Genomic DNA, 23,027 nt, shown 5'->3' on the forward strand with positions numbered 1-23,027 from the left:
AAAATTATTTTTTGTAAAAGTAAGCTTTTACAAAACTTGTGACCAATAGAAGCATTTCCATGATTTTATTAATGTTAAATTCTAAAGGAAACATTTAAATAAAACCTCAAAACAAGTGTAATACATCCCCCCCACAATATTTGTGACCCAAATATTGCAGCATTGTGCTAATCTACAAGAACCTGAAAGTGAAATTGCCTAGAATATTACATTAATGATGATGAGAAACCAAAAGTGAAAGTGAGTAGTCTATTTTCATTGTCCAGCCTGAAATGAAAACTAAATAAGTAGCATGAATAGTGAAAATTTAGTTTGAATGTTGTCTTTATGTTCTCAATTATCTAATTTTTTTTTCTAATCTAAATCTAAAGGGAAATTTGTTTTAAATAATTCTGCCTGATCCTGCTCCCACTGAAGACGATTGGAGTTTTTTGAAGTGATAGTTTTTATACAGTCTAAACAATTTCAAGGCTTGGCTCATGATTTTTAAGCCGTCTGTTGTCTATAAAATTGCAAATTTAAATACCTGAAAGTTAGGAATTCAAAAATTCAAGGTCCAGAGCAATGGCTAATTTGCCCATATTGCACAATTGTAGAATTCTGAATAACTTTCTTGCTTTTTGAGTCCTATGTTCCTAGCTACTGCACTGATATGGAACTTCCTCTATTTTCCCTTCTTCTCTACAGGTCTATAGATATTTTAGAACTGACAGAACAGGAAGAATTGCTGAAATTTCACTATCATACCCTCCGATTGTATTCAGCTGTTTGTGCTCTAGGGAACAACCGGGTGGCACATGCTATGTGCAGCCATGTGGATGAATCTCAGCTTCTGTATGGCATTGAGAATAAGTATATGCCAGGCTTGCTTCGCACAGGCTATTACGACTTACTCATTGACATCCACCTCAACACCTATGCCACGGCCAGGTTAATGATGAATAATGAATTTATTGTTCCGATGACAGATGAGACCAAGAGCATTACTCTGTTTCCTGATGAGAACAAAAAACATGGCCTCCCTGGTATAGGACTCAGCACCTCACTACGACCTAGAATCCAGTTCTCGTCTCCCAGTTTTGTAAGCATTAGCAGTGAGTGCTATCAATTTAGCCCTGAATTTCCTCTGGATATCTTAAAGGCCAAAACTATAGAGATGCTGACTGAGGCTGTTCAAGAGGGCAACCTCCATGTCAGAGATCCAGTAGGGGGTACGACAGAGTTTCTATTTGTCCCTCTCATCAAGCTTTTTTACACTCTGCTAATCATGGGAGTCTTCCATAATGGGGATCTGAAACACATCTTGCAGCTGATTGAGCCCAGCGTTTTCAAGGAAGGCATGAGCCAGGAGGATGAGAGTGAAGTGCCAGAGAAGGAGATGAGTACAGAGGAGCTAAAGCCAGAAAGAGGAGAGGAAGAAGTCAAAGGGGGGCGGGTGCTGACGGAAGGCCTTCTTCAAATGAAACTTCCTGAACCAGTAAAATTACAGGTAATGACTGAGACAGTATCAGTGGCTGTTTGTATATTTCAGACTTCCTTCTTCCTTTCATTCAAATATTTCAAGGAACACAGCAGTCTTGAAGCATATTTCAAGCCATGCACTCTTTTTTGCAGGCACACGTGCATCTGTAGTGCATTTTTACATTGTGTTTTAAAAATATAATCGCTATTAATGATATAATTTTGCATTATCCTCTTTATTGCCCTATGATAACAGTAGCCTTGGTGGACGTTGTGAGACCTGTTTCGAACCAAATCTGACATAAATAAAACATAATTAGGTCAGAAATATCTTCTGAATTAAAAAAAAAATAAAATTGTCGTTTTATAAATTTAGAAGTAGCGACTTATATATAATGTATTACATTTTCCCTTCAACTTTCTTTGGAGAATTGTGGCTATTAGTAGATAACCAAGTGAGAGCAGCTTCTAAGAGCTATTTTCTTCCTGGCTGTTACATAGTTGAGCAGTGACTGGCCTGGAGGCGGGGTGGTTAGGCATAAGGAGACCGAAAAGGGACATCGGAGAGGTTGAGCTGAGGGCTTGTCTACATGGAGCTTATTCAGGAACAGTCAGGTATTTGGCCATTTTTGGTGCCTCCTAGGAGCGACTAAGCCAAGAAAAAAGGGCTGGTCAATCAACAGAGCAGAGGGAAAAAAACAACCAACCAAATAACAACAACAACAAAAGGCTGAACCGGCACTGGCATAGTAGCAGACATAGTCATTCTGCCTCTGCATGCCCAGAAGCTGTGGGAGTCATTTTGTCAGTTTAGGCAGAAGGCCTCCCATTGTTGCCCTGAAGCCGTGTGACTGTGCAATACCCCTTTCTATAAGGAATCTTAAATGGCACAATGTAGTTTCTAGGATGAAATTCACCCCTGAGCAGAGAGACAGACAAGGCCTAGGTACCACTTAAATCCCTGGAAGCCATCAAATTAGATTAATTGGGATAAAAGTGGTGCATAGGCTTTGTTCTGGGTGACCTCACCTTTAATGAATAAGAGATGGATGTGATTATTTTATAAAGAAAGATAAAGGAATTAATAGAATCATAGAATATCCGGGTTGGAAAGGACCTCAGGAGGTCATCTAGTCCAACCCCCTGCTCAAAGCAGGACCAATCCCCACTTTTTGCCCCAGATCCCTAAATGGCCCCCTCAAGGATTGAACTCACAACCCTGGGTTTAGCAGGCCAATGCTCAAACCACTGAGCTATCTCACTTGCACAGGTGCACACACTCTCTCAAAACAAAAAAACTAGAGGGCTGATGAAACATTTAACCAAATACATTCAGATACATTTCTGTTTTTTATAAGTTGTACTCTCTCATTTGAGCTGCCCTGTGGTTATTAGTTGGGCCTAAGGGAGATCTTTACTGCTAGTAAACTGTGGAGTTAAATTGCTAATAAAATGGTATTATTTTAGCCATCAGCCTAGCAACAACTTTTATCATCTGGTCAGAATTAATTTCTAAAAGGAACTAATTTAATAGGGCATTCTGCAGCTTCCATGTACAAATGCAAAAGATGACCCACTGGAAATAGAGACTAAGAGCACTAAGGGCCCAAACAGCCATTTAGTGCACGGCAGGCCGGTGCATTGTAGATTCACACCTCAGCTTGCTGTGCACTAAATTGCTATATAGACAAGGTCTAAATCTATATTATTATCTTTTCACTCTAGCTCAATTCCCATGTCCTTGTATATGTTTCTGAGGCAGATAGATCTCCTGCAGATGGCAATTTATAAGCCCCAATACTAACTCAAGCATGGCTGTATCGCAGCTTACTGTCAATTCATCTGATAACAGGTTCTGCCTTATCACTTGAAGTCTACAGTACCCACACTCAGTTATATGTTAACAGAATATTTTAAAAGTTTGTCTACTTTTTGTTGCCCTCTTTCTGATATTTTCTCAGATGTGTTACCTACTCCAGTACCTCTGTGACTGCCAGATACGTCACCGGATAGAAGCCATTGTAGCATTTTCTGATGATTTTGTGTTTAAGCTTCAAGAGAATCAGCGATTCCGATACAATGAAGTTATGCAGGCCTTAAACATGTCTGCCGCACTGACAGCAAGAAAAACAAGAGAGTTTCGGTCTCCACCTCAAGAGCAGGTACCACTTAAAATGGGCAGTTATTCTTTTTTCCAGACTGTGAGCGTGGCAGAAAAGCCAAAGCAGGGAAGTAGGATCCCAGCCCAGTCAGAGTGCTGTGTCCTAACATTCAAATTTTCATTCGGTTCTCACCCTTTTCTATGCTGGTAAATCAAGTATTTAAACATACATGATGTACAACTTCAGTGCAGTCAAGGATAGGTCATGTTTAACATTGTCAGTCAGCCGGTTGTGGTGAGCCCTAAGGTCCACACTAGGGCTAATCATGACATGACACCACGGGATGTTAGTCTTTATCTACACTGAGTAATATGTTGTGTTCATTCATATGTATTAGCGTTGTCTAGTGCTGTGTAATTTCCCAGTGTAGACAAGCTTTTAGAGTACAGCCTTGTCATGCTCTTCTGTCTATGTATACAATGGCATTATAGGAAAGTAGACAGTTCTCAGATGAGATTCTGCAGTAATAATAAAACTTAGCATAGACATACATTTCTGGATTTCAGAATGCTTTACAAACATTCATTTATTAAACTTTACAACACCCTTTTTAACCTATTTTAAACATAGAGAAACTGATATTCAGAGAGATTAAGTGATTTGACCAAGGTGACACAGCTAATTAGTGGCAGAGTTGGAAACGGAACCCAGGAGTCCTGATCCTATCCTGTGCTCTAGCCGTCAGTTCACACTGATGCTCATTTTATTACCTTTTTTACCTACTCTACTTAAATGCCTGATTTTTTTCCTCTTCAGAAATCATAGTTCCTCTGGTATTTGTGTAGTTCAGTTTACCTAAAAGATTTCTATAATAGAAAAAATGTTTTAAAATTTGTTATCTGCACATATTTATGGAGATAATGTGCAAAAAGAAATGCAGTATTTGCGGATTAACTGTAAACCTTGTGGATACTTTATTGGTCTTCTAAGTACATATTTGGATTCCAGGCATCCTTGGCTTTCCGTATTCCCTTCTAGCCTACTGCAAAGTGTTCAAAAAGATGCTCCCAAAGCTTTAAACTTTCTTTTGTATTCTTTCTTTTTAAGATTAACATGCTTCTGAATTTTAAGGATGATAAAAGTGATTGTCCTTGCTCTGAAGAAATTAGAGATCAACTCTTGGAGTTCCATGAGGACTTAATGACACATTGTGGTAAACCCTATTTTGGAATGTTCTTGTCTCTGAAACTGTATTAGCCAGATTCAATAACTTCAGCAAAACCAAGCTACCCATTAAATTATGTCAGCAACAGGTAGCTAGATAATACACAAGGGGGTGTGGATTCCTCAGTCATTATAATACAAGTGCACCCTCTCATCTGATCAGAATAGAAGAAAACACGTTACATTTTAGTCGACAAGAGGAAATTTCATTCCTCCCACACAAGCTCCAAATAAATGGAACTTGTGTGGTACTCCTCAGAGGTTAGTGAATGAAATCTAGCTCCTGTGGGTATTGGGAAGCTCTATAGCTCTTCAGTAATAATCTGGGGCTAGAATAGCAGCTGTTGCTCCTCTTTTCCCCCAGTACCATAGGTAAACTGCTCCCATTCACCAATAGGTGAATTTCACTCTATCAAAATAACTGTGGTCCTATTAACCACAATAACAGCTGTTCCAGTTCTCCAAAGGCAAATGAAAATGAAAAATGAACATGCTAAAAAAACATTATAGTTCACTTTGAGGCTGGGGGTTTTGTTGAAGACAGACAGAGAAAATGGTGCTTAAGCTCAGTCCAAATATTTTTGTTACAATAATTACATGAAATGCAACAGTCTCTTTAGTGTCGAAATGTTGACCATTGTAAGAAAATAAAGTAAATGCCAAGAAACCAAAACAAAATAATTTTTCAAATGTTAAACACGCATCTGTGGACACTGCAGATCCAGTGAAGAGGTTCCTTCCATTTAAATTTTGCTTCAGTCTCCTAGAGACTGATAAGACAAAGCTGTGGTTAATCACCACTTCTCTATTTAAAATTATTCATGCCGCCTTCTTCTGTAAATCACCTGTAGAAAACAGGAAAAATTAGCTGCTCAGTTTGTAAAAGGAGCCAGCAGTTGACAAGCAGCAGAGGGAGGTGGCAGTTGAGCTGCTTCACATTTAAATTCTCCCTCCTCCCCTCCCACATGGAGAAAGCTGCAGCTGAGTCATGTGATTATTATTTTTTTCCTAACTCAGGCCCTGATCCTGGAAGGGACTCTGCTACTCAGGGCTTCGTACTTGTCTAGAACCCAATTGATTTTTTTGCCTTGAGTTTCTTCCAGAATTGGGTCTTTAACAGGAGGGACCTTCAAGGACTCTTGTTGTTGTTATGACATTTCAAATTAAATATTCCAATTTTAAATGGAAAAGAAAAGCTACAAAAAACCGAAAGACCTAGACAGAAGCCAATGAGAAGAGGGATTATAGTAGGGCAGAGTACATAGATTTATGTAGTCAAAAGGAAACAAACACAGATTATGCAACTCTTGGTTGTAGATAACTGGCTACTGATGACTGTCAACCAATCATAATTTGGGAATTCATATGTTGTGTATTGGTTAAGAAATAATCATTCTGATATTCTGCAAATCAGACACATGGAACTGGCATTTTTGCATCAATAACTGTAGGAGTGTTTCTGTACTCTAACTGGATTAGATAATTCAGTTACATTATTGTTAATTACTTAAATTAAAAGGAATTTCCACCAATCAGATTGCGATTTCCTTACAAACCAGTTTATAATTCTTAAAATATGTGATTATTGATGACTAGGGCTCCATGTCTGTCCATGACTTTCCGTGGCCTCCGTGACTTCTGCAGCAGCCAGTGTGGCTGACCCCAGGGCTGCCAAAGGAGCTGGCCCAGAGGCCAGCTGCCCAGACAGCCCCATGGATAGATGCACCGGCCGCTGCTCGGTGGCCCCCGGCAGCTGGCCCGGGGGACCTCCCGAACATCGGCCGATATGGCTGGCACCGGGGACCACCTGAGCAGTGGTCCGGGGGGCGGCCGAAGCAGCCGCTGCTCAGCAGTCCCCGGCAGCTGGTGCTGCTGGCCCCGTGGACATCTTGAGCAGGAGCCAGTGGGGCTGGCCCCAGGGGCCCCTCAGAGAAGCAGCCTCCCAGGGGCTCCCCAGAGCAGTAGCCCCCAGCTAAGATTTAGTCAGGGGTATTTATAGTACAAATCATGGACAGGTGACTTTTACTAAAAAATACCCATGTCTTAATTGTAGTCTTATCAATGACTTATGCATTAACATTTTCCTTAGGGTGAAAAGCAAGAAAACAGAGAATAGATCGCATCCCACAAAGGGATTAATGGAAAAAAGGCAAATATATTTTAAAAACAACCCAACTTCTTTTTCAAAAATACCAAAGGAGCAAGCAGAATGATCTAATGTGAGGTAGAATCCTGCTGTAAAAGTGACCATCATATTTTTTAAAAGTTGAATAATTCTGAATTTGAAAAAAAATACTGAATGTCATTTTTACTTTGAACTCATATAGTCATGACACTTTAATATTAGTTATCATCCTGGACCAAACCCTTAGGTTTCAGTTACATTATTTTAGATGAAACCATAAAAATGAAGAACAAATCTTGCATCAAATCAACATATTTTGCATTTTCACACCTTCTTTTTCCTTATAGCTGCCTATCACATGTGCCATGATATAATGAATGGAGTTACTTGCTCATACCTACTCATTGAAAAATGAATTAACAGCCATGCCAATGCCCTCATTTCTATAATGCCTTTCCACTGAGGATCTTAAAATACAAACCTCAGTCAAGCATCACTAAATCCCCTGGAATGCAGATATTATCCCATTTTGCACATGGGGAAACTAAGGCACGCACAGGCTAAGAGACTGACCCACAGTCACACACTGACTAAATGACAGCAGCAGACAGGATTCCCAGCTCCCAGTCCTCTACTCTAACCTTTAAACTGGTATAACTTTTGAAGCAGTACTATATATGTATTTGTTTGTGGGACACTTAGCTAACAGAGCAGAACAAAATCAGTTTGGTATATTTTCACATTTGGACACTGAGCACAGCTGTCATCTATTCAACTGTATTTTTTTAGCCATTTAATATTTGTTGCTTTCAGGAATTGAATTAGATGAAGATGGAGCCCTGGATGGAAACAGTGATTTAACCATTAGAGGTCGCCTGATGTACCTAGTAGAAAAAGTCACATATTTAAAGAAGAAACAAAATGAGAAACCAGCTGATAATGATGCTAAGAAGCCCTGTAAGTAAAATTAAAGTCCAGTGTAGTCCTGCTCTGAAGGGGAAGGGGGTGGAAAGTTCTGGCATCTCCGTATATGTTATGTGTCATAGGAAGTTAGATTTTAAGGGAAGCTTCTGTGTGTACCTTTAAGCTTATGGCTCTGACTCAAAGCAGGCTTAACTGAAGTTTTTGGAGTGTACAATATTGGTTTTTCAATGGGATCTTTGCTTCAACCCAATTATTGTCTGAAATGTCAGCCAAAACACTTACTTTTTTTAAAATAAGATATGTATCACTGTATCCTAAATTAATAGTCCAATACACAGGAGCTGACAATGGTGATACTACCATATAAATAATAATAATAAAATAATAATAAAAACTCATGCTTTCAAAACTCATGGAAAAAGTATCTGGAAGTGGAGCTGGCCACTGCTGTAAAGTCACTCTCCAGTGAGGATCCAGTACATCTTCGTGCTCTTTTACACTGTCATATGTGGAAGTGATATCTATTATTTTAAAGCTAGCTTCTTGCAGCAAAATATTACTGCTTGTTTTCCCTATAATGGCATATTTTTCTCTTGACACAATGTATTACATTGTACCTCAGCCTGTTAAGAAAACAAAAATTTTTTTTCTTGATTGTGCTAATTCTAATATGCTGCATAATGCATTCAAAGAGACTGTTATTAGAAACATGAGAAATTAATTCTGATTTTTTTCATTCTTCATTCTTTTTTAGCCACTCTTCAGCAATTGATTTCAGAGACCATGGTACGCTGGGCTCAGGAGTCAATAATAGAGGATCCGGAGTTAGTGAGGGCCATGTTTGTATTGCTGCATCGCCAGTATGATGGTATCGGTGGTCTGGTTCGAAGCTTACCGAAGACCTACACCATAAATGGTGTATCAGTGGAAGATACAATCAACCTCTTGGCATCCCTGGGCCAGATCCGTTCCTTGCTTAGCGTCAGAATGGGCAAGGAGGAAGAGAAGCTTATGATTCGTGGATTAGGGTAAATCACTGGAGTACAGTAACATTTGATTGACAGATCTCTTACTTTCCAATTATTTGTCTCATTGTTATCACTTGGGTTAAGCATATTGTTTGACTGTAAATATGATTTCTGTGGTTTAAGGAGGCTAAAAGGGAAGTTTTGGGTTGAAATAGATAGGAGCTTCAGTAGTTCTAAGATCTAGGCTTTGAAGCATTGTTAATAAAGATGTCTTTTGAATAGTAGTAAACTGCACTATAAGGTCTTATCTTTTTGGAAAATTCATAGAGGGGAGAAGCAAAAGTGAAGAGCATTACAGTTCTACAGTAATATATCAGTCCTATTTGAAACACTGTAACTTCACTTTAAAGGATACAATCAGGTTCAGCATTTAGACCTTTCTATAAATTGAATGGATAGAGGCTGCATATTCATATAAGTAGCCCTGCCATCAGTAAAGATCACCCTGGGACTTTCAACACCAAAGCCAGAGGTTTCATCCACTTGAGTTTAAGGAGAATACATTTATTTGTGAGATGTTAATGGGCTTTGGCGTTGCTGAAACCAGCTACCAAAAGAGTGATGATTGCACTCAGACCAGTTTATTCCATAAATCTTCTAACTGTCAGCACAAATTCATGTTTCTGAGTTCACTAAAAGGGAAAAATTGGATTTTCCACTTCCGTTTTTTACTATTGCTTGAGGCAGTGTTTTTTCTCCTCTTGAAGCAGCATAGCCCTGAATGCTATGTAACAGCCATTAGTTGTCTAGGAGAACAAGAAAGAAGTTTTTACCCAGCCTTAATCCCCACACCGATTCCTCTACCACTCCCGTAGCTTGCCCACTATTAGACCTTACACCTAGTAGAGCACACCTAGAATGCACATCCCTTTTTTATGTCCCCCTCATGTTGACTGTGGACCCAGAGCATTGTCAGTCCTGGTTAAATAACCCCAACTTTATGTATGAAGTTGCACCATTGTTTTGACAAATTGGGAACATTTTAGTTCCTCAAAAATGCCTTTGGTGGTAACTAGTGAAATATATTTGACTTTTCAGTAGCAATTACACTCTGTACACATCTCTTAACTCTGATTCTGCATGATGAGTTGAGCATGCTCTGTACCTCACAGGAAGTGCTGGTCAGCTTGCCTCTTACATTTTCTCTCTTTTTATGTGGATTCAAGCATTATATATTTGGTGACATTATTTTATTGCAATGTACTTTTATGAGCAGCAGTGAGATTCCCTCCAGAGTATGACTGTCAGTAGATAAGTATGGTCAAAAATGATCTTAAATTAATGAGATAGCATCTGTCTACTTGAATTAGAACTTCCCTACATTTTCTTCCATTTGTAATTCTGTGTAGGTCTAATTATACTTGTATTTCATTATTCATATATATTTAATCATTTAATTCTCAAAATGTAGTTAGTGCTATTTTAATTATTTGAATTACCAAGTAAGCCACTAAAACTCTGACCTTTTCCCTGTAGGTAAACGATTAATAACCATAGGGAGTCCTCAGATCTAGTCCCCTCTGCCGTAAGAGAAACATGTGAGTTCTCAGGCCCAGGTACTGGAACTTGTAGGTATCATAAAAGCCACAGATCCAGGCACCTGTCTGCTCCAAGCAGACCTCCAGATCCAAGAAAGGTTGGAACTGGGGGATGCCTTAACTCATTGTCAGGGATCTGTTTGTCATTTTTGCTCCCTTTACCCTGGCAGTTCTCCTGTATCCATATGTAGTCCTGGTTCTGAACAGGACCTCGTGGAGGCAGCATTCCATGATCTATATTTGTTGTGGAGATCTGATACTTTGCCCATCTGATATGAGATTCTGGTATGAGCAGGCCATGATCTCCTCTGACTCCTCCACCTACCTTTGATTGAGGAGTCTCTTATGAGGGCGTATAGGTCTGCCCTTGGTGATCCCACCTCAAATGAAATCAGCTCAGTTTTGAACTCTTATATTTTTGAAATGTTGTGTCCGCCTTGTCTCAACCTCTTCAGAAAAGTTCTATCCACAAAAAAGTTCTATCTACAAGTTTAAGCCCATGACATATCTGATGTATTAGTATAATTTTATCAAAACTTGGAATATACATTTTCAAATTGCCCTAAACATTTTTTCTATGTATCATCTTATATCTATTCTTAAATCCACACACACTGCTAAGATAGCCCTTAAGTGATCTATGCACATGGGAAACAGCTCAAAGTACCTTGTCTTAACAGTTCAAGAGGTAACTGTAGGGCCATGTACATAGCACCTCTGTGGGATTGATAAATGGCTAGTCTCTAACTAAATTATGCAGTTGAAACCAGAGATTATAGTTTAATTGATTCACAAAGTCAAACACTTGCAGAGTCCGTAATAGCTGCTCAGTGAAAAGAAAGCAATGTATCAATTATTGTAAGTGCAGTGACCAATTACATTCTATCTCAAATATGAGGCAGATATATCATAGCTAGATGTTTAAAAGGAATAAGGAAAACAATTCCATTCTTATTATGTTCCACCAGTAAAGAAGATACAAATATGTCTCTGTTGCCTCTAGCCATTCCTGTATCCAGGGAGTACAGCGAGCAGTAAAATAGCTTTTGACCATCTGAGAGCTCAGACCAAGATATTTGGCTTAATGAAAAGGCTGATGGTTTTTAATCTTTGCTCAAGCCTCACTGTCATTCTCATAAGTGTGTCAAGTCTTGTGAGGGATGCAGACTTCTACATAGATTGCTTCCGTCGATGCACACGGACTGAAATTGTGGAAAAGCAGCATCACTTGCCCCATAATCTCAGCCGTGCTGAACACAATGCCATCAACAGCCTCAGGAACAACTCTGACATTATAATCAAAAAGGCTGACAAAGGAGGTGCTGTTGTTATTATGAATAAGTTGGAATATAAACAAGAGGCTGCTAGGCAGCTCACTAACTCCACATTCTACAAGTCATTATCCTCTGATACCACTGAGGATTACCAAAAGAAACTACACCATCTGCTCAAGAAACTCCCTGAAAAAGCACAGGAACAGATCTGTGCAGACACATGCCTAGAACCTGGACCAGGGGTATTCTATTTGCTACCCAAGATCCATAAACATGGAAATCCTGGACGCCCCATCATCTCAGGCATTGGCACCCTGACAGCAGGATTGTCTGGCTATGTGGACTCTCTCCTCAGGCCCTACGCTACCAGCACTCCCAGCTATCTTCGAGACACCACTGACTTCCTGAGGAAACTACAATCCATCGGTGATCTTCCAGAGAACACTATCCTAGCCACTATGGATGTAGAAGCCCTCTACACCAACATTCCACACAAAGATGGACTACAAGCTATCAGGAACAGTATCCCCGATAATGTCACAGCTGACCTGGTGGCTGACCTTTGTGACCTTGTCCTCACCCATAACTATTTCACGTTTGGGGACAACATATACCTTCAAGTCAGCGGCACTGCTATGGGTACCCACACGGCCCCACAGTATGCCAACATTTTTATGGCTGACTTAGAACAACACTTCCTTAGCTCTCGTCTCCTAACTCTACTTGCGCTACATTGATGACATCTTCATCATCTGGACCCATGGAAAAGAAGCCCTTGAGGAATTCCACCATGATTTCAACAATTTCCATCCCACCATCAACCTCAGGCTAGACCAGTCCACACAAGCGGTCCATTTCCTGGACACTATGGTGCTAATAAGCAATGGTCACATAAACACCACCCTATACCGGAAACCTACTGACCGCTATACTTACCTACATGCTTCCAGCTTCCATCCAGGACACACCACATGATCCATTGTCTACAGCCAAGCTCTAAAATACAACCACATTTGCTCCAATCCCTCAGACAGAGACAAACACCTACAAGATCTGTATCAAGCATTCTTAAAACTACAATACCCACCTGCTGAAGTGAAAAAACAGATTGACAGAGCCAGAAGAGTACCCAGAAGTCACCTACTACAGGACAGGCCCAACAAAGAAAATAACAGAATGCCACAAGCTGTCACCTTCAGCCCCCAACTAAAACCTCTCCAGCACATCATCACAGATTTACAACCTATCCTGAAAAATAATCCCTCACTCTCACAGATCTTGGGAGACAGACCAGTCCTCACTTACAGACAGCCCCCACAACCTGAAGCAAATACTCTCCAGCAACCACATACTACACAACAAAAACACTAACCCAGGAATCTATCCTTGCAACAAAGCCCGATGCCAACTCTGTCCATATATTTATTCAAGTGACACCATCATAGGACCTAATCACATTATCCACGCCATCAGGGGCTCGTTCACCTGCACATCTACCAGTGTGATATATGCCATCCTGTGCCAGCAATGCCCCTCTGCCATGTACATTGGCCAAACTGGACAGTCTCTATGCAAAAGAATAAATGGACACAAATCTGACATCAGGAATCATAACATTCAAAATCTGGTAGGAGAACACTTCAACCTCTCTGGCCACTCAGTAAAAGATTTAAGGGTGGTAATTTTGCAACAGAAAAGCTTCAAAAGCAGACTCCAGTGAGAAACTGCTGAGCTTGAATTAATATGCAAACTAGCTACCATTAACTTGGGTTTGAATTGAGACTCGGAGTGGCTGGGTCATTACACATATTGAATCTATTTCCCTAAAGTTAAGTATCCTCACACTTTCTTATCAACTGTCTAAATGGGCCATCTTGATTATCAGTACAAAAGTTTTTTTCTCCTGCTGATAATAGCTCATCTTAACTAATTAGCCTCTCACAGTTTGTATGGCAACTTCCAACTTATCTGTAATGTGTATATATATCTATCTATCTTCTTACTATATGTTCCATTCTATGCATCCGATGAAGTGGGCTCTAGCCCATGAAAGCTTACGCTCTAATAAATTTGTTAGTCTCTAAGGTGCCACAAGTACTCCTGTTCTTTTAGTGTCAACTATCCGTCTCTTCCAGTGGATAAATGGGAGCACTGCTCAATCACATTTAAAGGCACAATTTTCTTTTTCATCATAATAAAGAGACGGGATGGGTGAGATAATATCTTCTATTGGATCAACTTATGTTGGTGAAAGGGACAAGCTTCTGAGCTACACAGAGCTCTTCTTCAGGTCTTTTTCATCACAGTGTTATTTCAGAGATACAGCAGATAAGCTAATACAGCAGAGTCTTTCAGTTGTCACACTTTATAATATGCTCAGTAATTATGCCAAGTATTGTAAGAGTTATGCTTTCAAAGAGTCTTTGTCCTTGATACCACTGGCCCATCCTTGAAGTGTCTTACATGTCCAGGACGGCTCAGTTCCCAACGAAGGAGGAAAATCTAAGCCATGGTGTGGTGTAGAGATAGAAGAGTTTATGGCTATTCAGAGTAGTAAGCAATTAAGGCTCTTGAACACAGCCAAAGCAGCCTGCCTGTGGCCTCCCTGAAAGATTTGATTTGCCCCTCTTTTTTAAAAAGGTCATGGCCCATGGCACACAGAGTAGATGCCAGGCACGTAGTGGCACGTAGCAGGAGCAGCTTTCCTGGGTTGAGATTCCTGGTACAGATCCCATAGCAACTTTGACCTGAAGGCTTGTCTGGGGAACAGGCAGAGAGGGCACCTAAGTCATTAGGGGCTAATAGAGTTAAGCACTATTAGTAATGACACAGCTGCCAACTACACTACAGAGATTGTGTAGTGTGGCTGATGCATCTGGTTTTTAGATTTTAGTGTTCATGTTTTCAAGCTTTTCTTCACAACCATTTTTTAACTAAAGCTGAGTTACATAATCACATAATTCCAGGAGCAGAAGCTAAAAGAAGAACAGCAAATATCACAAGACTCACAATATTAGCAGGAGAATTAACAATACTGTTGCTTCATTTATAATTATCTAGTCATTTTTCCTCTGACCTGAGGCACATTGCTTTCATATTTATTTCTACGTTGTATATAATTTGTAGGCTTGCTACAGCTTTTAAATTGTAATTACTGTAAAAAATATTCATGTTTATTAGACATCTCTATCTTTATGTAAAATAATGTTGACACCATAATTTTCAAAACTGGTGCTCATGTTTAAAGCTGCATTGCTGAAGTGCACTAGAAAGGAAAGAATGTTCTCTTGAGCAGTAGTTCACTTAAGTTAACATTTATTGGAAAACCAGTAAAGTTCTTATGATTATTGTTCTTTATGTGGCTAATACTTGATGACAGGAGGATAACTGGAACTAAAGACATGTCTACACTGCCCTGAAGTTGGGGCTGTTGGGGTGTGAATAGCACTGTAACTCCCGTGTGTGGCTACTGCAGGCATGAACTAAAGGTTTCCTATTTTGCATCAGTGTAGTCCTGTTGGAAGAGAACTACATTAATGTGAACTAGGAACCTTTTTGTTCATGCCTGCAGCAGCCATACAGGGATGTTACAGCACAGTACTTTGGTGTGTACTGCTATTCACACCTCTGTAGTCCAAACTGTGTGGCGGTGTAAACATGTCGTAAATTCTCTTTCCTATCCAGACTCTAAATTCTTTTCTGATCTTGATAGGAGATTCCACAGGCAAACGTCTAAGGCTTGGAGATGTAACTGGCACATTTCTATGGTACAAGTACTGTTAGTGCTGTTATTTGGGGCAATGTTTGCAAATGTGCATTCTGTTACTGGAAAAAAAAATTCCTTCACTTCTGTCCTGTATAGTACAATCTTTTAATTAGACAGAATGAATCTTAGAAACTCTGACTGCAGAATAATTGTTATTTAATGTATAATTGAAGCTTCCATTGTCACATCACTTCGGGTTCCATTTTCCATTCTGTACTCAGGCTGAGATCACGATGACTTCAGTGGGAGTAAGGACTGAAGGACTGGGCTTAGACTGGTTAATTTATTAATATCATTTACCCACGGCTCCTGTTTTGCGGCATTGTTTTCCTCTTTGTGGAAATCTTATTGCTATTCTGTGAGATAACTGTATTTGGTTTTTATTCCACTATGACTGTTGTTTATTAAAATCTTTTTTTTTAATTAAAAAACACGTCTAGCAGTCTGACCAATTTGTATAGGGGTAATCCAGGATGTTATAATTATGAATTATCATATTGGTTACATCTATGTAAATTATGTAGTATACAGTACTAACCAATATTTATGTGGCATGAAAATAAATTAGAGTAAATATCAGATTTAGGCTTTAGTTATTAAAAAAAAAAAAGAAGAGGGTGACACTATGGGGTGGGAATGTCAGGGAAATGTTAGATTCACCGATTTCAAGGCCAGCAGGGACCATTATGATGATATAGTTTGACCTCCTACATAATATAGGCCATGGAACCTCACTCAATAATTCCTACTTCAAGCCCATAACTTCTGTCTGAGCTAAAGCATATCTTTTACACAGACATCCAGTGTTTAAATCAAGACTTCAAGTGATGAAGAATCCACAATGTCCTTGGTCATGACCCTCTAACCTTATGGATGTCCTAAAACCATGAGGAAATGCTACTAATTCTGGGGCCTTTGTGAAAGGTGCTAGACCTTGGCACGACCCCTTGGGTATCTCCTCCACCCACTCAGAACTAAATGCCTCTCTACCTGCCCCTTGGCCAATTTCCTTGTGGGTTTTATATGGAATGATGCAGCAGAGAATAGCTCTACTTGTCACCCCCCTCTATGCCGTCCAGTCACATTACCCCTCAGCCCATGGACTGTATGGTGTCCAGCACGCAGTCGGAGGCTGGCGGAATGATGCCTCTTTGGCTCTGCTCCCTTCCCTCTGACAGCCCTAGGAGTTTTGTTCTATCAAATTGGTATGTATGTAATTCAGGTGCACTGAATGCACGAACTGTATGAATGTGCTGAAATCCAGCTAACCTGTTAGGAGAGGAAATATCATGCCATCATCATGACGAGGTATTTTCCACTGGATTTGAACTAAGGCCTCTAACTTGACTTATGATCTCTGTATCATGTGGCTTTGCGAACATTCCATGTAGGTAATACACAGTGAAATAAGCATTCAATCCTTTGTGCATTTTCTAGAATTTCATTAAATTACAAGGATTGAAATCAATCAATAAAATTCAATAATTTCTAACACTTAACTTTATTTGTGCCCAGTCCTTCTGTCCCTGTGCAAACACAGGGCGGTATACCTAGGTAAGAACTGCAAGAGCAGGCTTGTTCTTCAGACTGGTAGTTGTGTGAGTATCATGTGACAGAGAAATTAAAATGTGTTCCCTGAACAGTACATTTTAATCCATTTTCTTATTATGTTTCTTTATAGAGACATCATGAATAATAAAGTGTTTTACCAACATCCTAATCTTATGAGGGCTCTAGGAATGCATGAGACTGTCATGGAAGTGATGGTCAATGTACTCGGAGGAGGAGAATCCAAGGTAAAGAATTTCACTGGCAGAAGAGAGGGAATTTAGAATGTGGCCTTTTAAAGCTTTGATTCTGCAAGGTGCTCAGAAACTCATGGAAGTGCTGAGAGCCCTATACTCCCGTTCTTTTCCCATTGGCACAATATAAGGTCAAGTTCTTAGTGAGTAGAATCACCTTTTACTGAAAAAGTTGTATATCTTCTAATTATTATCCTAATAATATTACATTACAAGGATTCCATTTTTGTTTGTGAATTTAGAATAGGATACGAGCAGTACTATATTCTCACGTGGGAAAGGAAGGACAGCCAAAAGCATTTATAACCTACTATGTTTTATAGGTATTGGTTTCAAAGGATTCTTGATCTGCATGGTATGTGGAAAAGATTCTAATATATATAAAAACCAAAAAGGATACTTAGGGATTTCCAAAATGAAGAGTGTTTTAGAGTAAGATTTTTTTTGGAAACATCTGATTAGAGATGGCTGTAACATCAGGCTCTGCATCTGAGCTTTCCTATATTTCAGTGTTTGAATCTAGGGTTTAGGTGTGAATCCAGTTCTCTTTCTTGTTAAGGCCACAATCTGTGCAACTAAACTTAATGAACCATGCACTTGCCCAGAGTCCCGTTGATTTCAATGGGATCTGCCCTTGGAAGATCATTTTGCGGGATTGGTACCTACCTAATTGTGTTTACATACACACACATACACACACAAAAAAAATATGTGAAGACAAATATGTAAAAGGACCCAGCATATGATGATTTTTTGGTGATTTTTAGACATTTTTGCAACTCTAACTTAGTCTTGTTTGTCTAGGAAATCACGTTTCCTAAGATGGTGGCAAATTGCTGTCGTTTTCTATGTTATTTCTGCCGCATCAGCAGGCAGAATCAAAAGGCTATGTTTGATCATCTTAGTTACTTATTGGAAAACAGCAGTGTTGGACTTGGTGAGTAGTAACATAAAATGTATCCTAAATTGTGTGTAAAATACAGTTTTAAATGTTTTCATTGATTTATAAGTTATGAACAAACAGAAAAACAGTACAAAAACCTTCAAACTCCATGTTTAAAACACAACATTCTGCTTGGTAGCATGATTTTATTTTTTTAAACTTGAAGTTTCTATATTATTAAATGTGAAAAAGACCTTATGCAATTGTATTATTTAATGCAGAAAACCCCATAAACAAACAACCGCCCACCCTACATGAATTCAAAATTATGGACACAATTTCAGCAAAAATATCATTTCATGCCTTTGGGTTGGATTGCACCTTGTAATTACCCCCTTCCCTCCTCCCCATGTAAAGGGCAGAGTCTATTTGTGCTGCTCTAGGAGCTGAAGATCTTTAACAGAACAGTTTAACTGTAAGAGTCACTGGTCAATGCCTGCTTCCCCCTTTCTACAGGGATTTTCCTGGGACAGCTTTTCTCCCTACCCACACAGGCCAAGACGCTCTGGGTTGTATAGGGAAGAGGCAGAGCCAAGAGCCTGCCCACCTGTACAAGGAGGGTGGGAGAGTAGCTGGTGCTTGTTCACTTACATGGGTGTGGTAGGCAGTTCACAACTGAATCCTAATGTAAGGTTTTCGTGCTAACATTATCTTGTCCACGATGCTTATGCTGAGGCTCAGAAATGGCACAGAAATGTGAAATGCCACTTTTGTTTTATTTTACTGCTTTTCTTCTGGACTACATAGTTGTATCTGATTATTTTGATGCTCAAAAATTTAGTTACCAAATTTTTCATGTTTAACATATTTTTACATGTCAGAAGCATAGCCCAAAAGTATGTTTAGAGTGAAAACAGTTAAATTGTGTTTGTACTGGACTTAGTCAATGTTACTGTGAGACCTTTTGCTAATATTATGTTAACATTGGGGGGGTTTCATTTAATTTCCATTTTTTTTAAGAAAAGGGAAAAAAAACCTTTTATTTTAAATCTGAAAAATATTTCCCAATTATCCATAACTCAAACCATGTCTAAATGGATTTTCTTTAAACTTCCCACTCACCCTCCCCTCTAAAACAATAATCATCTTCCACCTGAAATGAAGCATTTGTATTTGTAGACTAAAAAGATAATTTTGCATAAAGTTCTCATTGAATGAAAACACAAGGTTACAAGGGGACTTGATATGGGCCTCACACTTGGAAATTTCAGCACCATGAACGCTTATATTATAGTGTTAATAATGGTATTGGTAAAAAAAAATAGTTAAGTGGTATCTGTGTAATAAAATTCTGGGATTGTCCCTGGAGTGCGTCTAGAATGTCTGTTTGTCAGTATGAAGTGATAAAAACAGCTACAAGCATTGTTGAAAGCCCCTCATGGCAACACACTTGCTTCATTCCCCATACATATAACCCTCCCAGCAAAATGCAACCACCCACAAAACAACACAACCAGCATACACAAACAGGCAAATACATAGAACAGGCATGCATAGCCCCTCCCTGCAGGCACAGCTGAGAGCCCTTTTTGTTTAGAATATCACCAGGTTCAGTCATCACTGGGGTTCGTGGTCTGTTAGCATCACATTTTTGAGTTGTCAGCCATCTCTTGTTTTTTTTCTTCACACATGATATTACAAATTATACACATACAACTGCATGGACTTTCAGCTACTAGTTGGTTATTAATGCCCAAACCTCAGATGTTTGCCCCATGGTTTATTATAACTTTAATGGTAAATATATTTGTCCTCTGGATACGTTTGTATTTTTATAAGCTATTGCATCTTTATTATTTTTTATTTAAATTACTAACTTTGGCAACTGTTTTATTAACAGCTTCCCCTTCTATGCGAGGATCAACCCCTCTAGATGTTGCAGCAGCATCTGTGATGGATAACAATGAACTTGCACTAGCTTTAAGGGAGCCTGACCTGGAGAAGGTTAATGATAGTATTTTTCTAGCATTTTCCCAGGGTGTGTGTAGGTACATAAAATATGAATCAACAAGCATCTATAACTACAAGTAATGGATTACCTGAAGTCATATATTTCTTGGACATGTGATACTTCTGTTTGTATTATCTATGCTAGGCTTTCGAACATTTTCAATCTGAAAACTTTACATTTACTCAGTGGAAAAATTTTATGATGTAGCAGTAGTGCAGTAGGACCTAGAGACCCCAGTCTTGGTGCAGACCAGATTGTCTTAGGCCAAGTACAAAAATACAGTCCCTGTCCCAAAGAGCTTCATTTTAAAGTATGAGACAAAAGATAACACATGTGGGGATGCACAAAGTAGCAATTATGATTAACCTAATAAGCAACCATTACAGCACTACAGCTGCCTAGCCGCTGTCAAGTGTTTTGTAGGCATCACAACAGAAGTGAGTTTTAAGGAGGTACTGGGACTTAATCTACACTTAAAAGTTTTACCAGCATAGTTATTATGTTGGATAAGGGAGTGATTTTTTTGCTGACATAGCTAATCAGTAAAAGCTGCAGTGTAGTCTCCATGCATCTGAAGAAGTGGGTTTTTTACCCATGAAAGCTTATGCCCAAATAAATCTGTTAGTCTTTAACGTGCCACTGGACTCCTCATTGTTTTCATGTAGGCATAGTTATATTGACATAAAAGTGCTTATGCTTGTTCCCCAAATTGGCATAAGCTGTAAGAGTATAAGCAATTTTATACTGATATAACAGTGTCTGCGCTGGGAGGGTTTTGTTGGTTCAGGTGTTCTGGTGTAGTCAAACTGGCAAAATTTTCTACGATAGATCTTCCCATGAAGAAGAAAATGTTAAGGGCTTTGCAGATTTTTTTGGGGCATTCCTCTCATGTGTGAGAGCAGCCTGAGAGTAAGTGCAAATGTGTTTAAAGGAAGATTCAACTAGTGGTCATTAAAGGTTGGTGATAAAGCAGAGAGGACATCTCAGTATCATAAAATGTAGAATGGCGCTAAGTTCTGAAGGGCCATACAAGTGTAGACAGGTAATTTGTGCTTGATGTGGAGAAGGAGGGGGACTAGTGGAGAGAAGTAGGAGGGTGAGATAACTGGAACTCCAAGTCAGGAGGATGATCTTTGCAGCAGCATCAATGGATTTAAGAAGGGCAAGATGGCATTTTCCAAGGTTAACAAGGAGGTGATTGCAGTAGTCAAGACCTGAGATGAAGAAAGTTTGGATGGGAGTTTTATCTGCACTTACAGAAAGGCTGGATCTTAGAGATGTTCAGGAAGAAGCAGGATGACTTAGGTGTAGCCTGGATTTGTGGGTCTAGAGGAATGGCCAAATCAAAGATGACACCCATGTGACAGGACTGTGTCTCAGGGATGATGGAATTGTTGTCGATGGTGAGTGAGAAATGAGGAAGTGGGAAGAGGCCAGGTTGGGGGACAGGAGGGAAATGAGAGCCCATTTTGGGGTACATTGAATTTAAGTTGATGCCTGGATATCGGTAAGAAGATGTCCAAAAAAACAACAGGCCAAGAGTTTAGTTTGGACAGAAGGAGATTGGTTAGAATGGAAGAGCATATCTGAAAGGTGTCAGGATAAAGAGACTAGTTGTAAACTTATTTTTGAATAAGGATAGAGTGTGAAGCGAGAACAGGAGGGAACTAAGAATAGAGTCATTTGGGACACTCGCTGAAAGTTGGAGCAGAAATGAGAAGTGCTGAACAAAGTGCTGAAGGAATGATGAGAGAAGAAGGAAGAGAAGAGAGAGGACAAGATTTCATGATGTAGATCATGTTTGGTAGATGATGGTTGAGGATGATGATGATGATGATGAAGTACTAGTCCTTAGATTTGGCCAAGTGGAGGTCATTCGAGACTTTAGTTAGAGCCATTTCAGTGGAGCTTAGAGGGTGGAAGCCAGATTGGAGGGAGTTTGAGTAAACTACCTTTTAAAAACAGTAACTTTCTCCTTTTCAACAATAAATGTTTGTCTTTTTTCATCTTACCTTATTTTTAGGTAGTTCGCTATTTGGCTGGATGTGGTTTGCAAAGCTGCCCTTTGCTGGTTTTTAAGGGATATCCAGACATTGGATGGAATCCAGTTGAAGGAGAGCGGTATCTGGATTTTCTTCGCTTTGCAGTTTTTTGCAATGGTACTGTTCTGTAATGTTTAAATAATTGTATATGTAAAATTTGTCATTGAGGGCTTGTCTACATGGTGATCTATTGCACAGAAAGCTGAGGTCTGACTCTACAGCGCTCTAGCTTGCCATGCACTAAGTTGCTATGTGGACTGCTATAGCACACTAAATTTTCTGTAGTGCATAGCAGCAGGATCCGCACAGCCTCTTAGTACACAGCAGATTGGAGCACTCTAGGTTCATGCCCCAGCTTGCTGGGCACTAAATCGCCATACAGACAGGCACTTAAATTACAGATACACTCAAAGGTCATGACATAACGAACAAAGTAAACTTATATGGCTCAGGAAGCCTATATAAGATCTGGTTTAAGTGTTTAACTGGTGCAATGATTCTTGCACTAGCCCTCTGGCACTGGTACGAATTTTACCATAGGTGAATGGCATATGTGTTAGTCACTTTTTGGACCATAACTTAATTTAAAATTCAGTGAAATAAATATTCTGTTACTGTATACTTAACTTTCATTGCAATAATCATCAGAAGTTGTGTGCTTGTGTGTGTGTAATATAAAATTCAGCTTCATCCTATTGGTCTAATAGCTTATAACCATGCTACTAGATTTGTTGAGTTTCATTTATAAATCTTTTAGCTATATGCTGATGAAATTCACACAAGGTCTAACACTTTCCGTCTCTTTGATTTCACAATATCAAGTAAGTGTTAATCATATGAAATTTCT

At 39.3% G+C, this 23,027-nt stretch overlaps 1 protein-coding gene across 17 annotated transcripts in view; it reads left to right on the forward strand.

Moving 5' to 3' along the window:
* RYR2 (ryanodine receptor 2) overlaps window positions 1–23,027 on the forward strand; it is a 709,125-nt gene that overhangs the window by 448,684 nt on the left and 237,414 nt on the right. For all 17 annotated transcript variants that reach the window (XM_073338185.1, XM_073338183.1, XM_073338188.1 and 14 more), the window contains 9 exons: window positions 688–1,489; window positions 3,423–3,623; window positions 4,671–4,776; window positions 7,726–7,869; window positions 8,591–8,864; window positions 17,124–17,238; window positions 18,049–18,181; window positions 20,028–20,131; window positions 22,162–22,297. In XM_073338185.1, coding sequence (XP_073194286.1) covers window positions 688–1,489; window positions 3,423–3,623; window positions 4,671–4,776; window positions 7,726–7,869; window positions 8,591–8,864; window positions 17,124–17,238; window positions 18,049–18,181; window positions 20,028–20,131; window positions 22,162–22,297 — 2,015 coding nt within the window. The remainder of the gene's footprint in view (window positions 1–687; window positions 1,490–3,422; window positions 3,624–4,670; window positions 4,777–7,725; window positions 7,870–8,590; window positions 8,865–17,123; window positions 17,239–18,048; window positions 18,182–20,027; window positions 20,132–22,161; window positions 22,298–23,027) is intronic.

Source organism: Lepidochelys kempii, chromosome 3 (genome assembly GCF_965140265.1).
Source record: "Lepidochelys kempii isolate rLepKem1 chromosome 3, rLepKem1.hap2, whole genome shotgun sequence".
Lineage (NCBI taxonomy): Eukaryota > Metazoa > Chordata > Testudines > Cheloniidae > Lepidochelys > Lepidochelys kempii.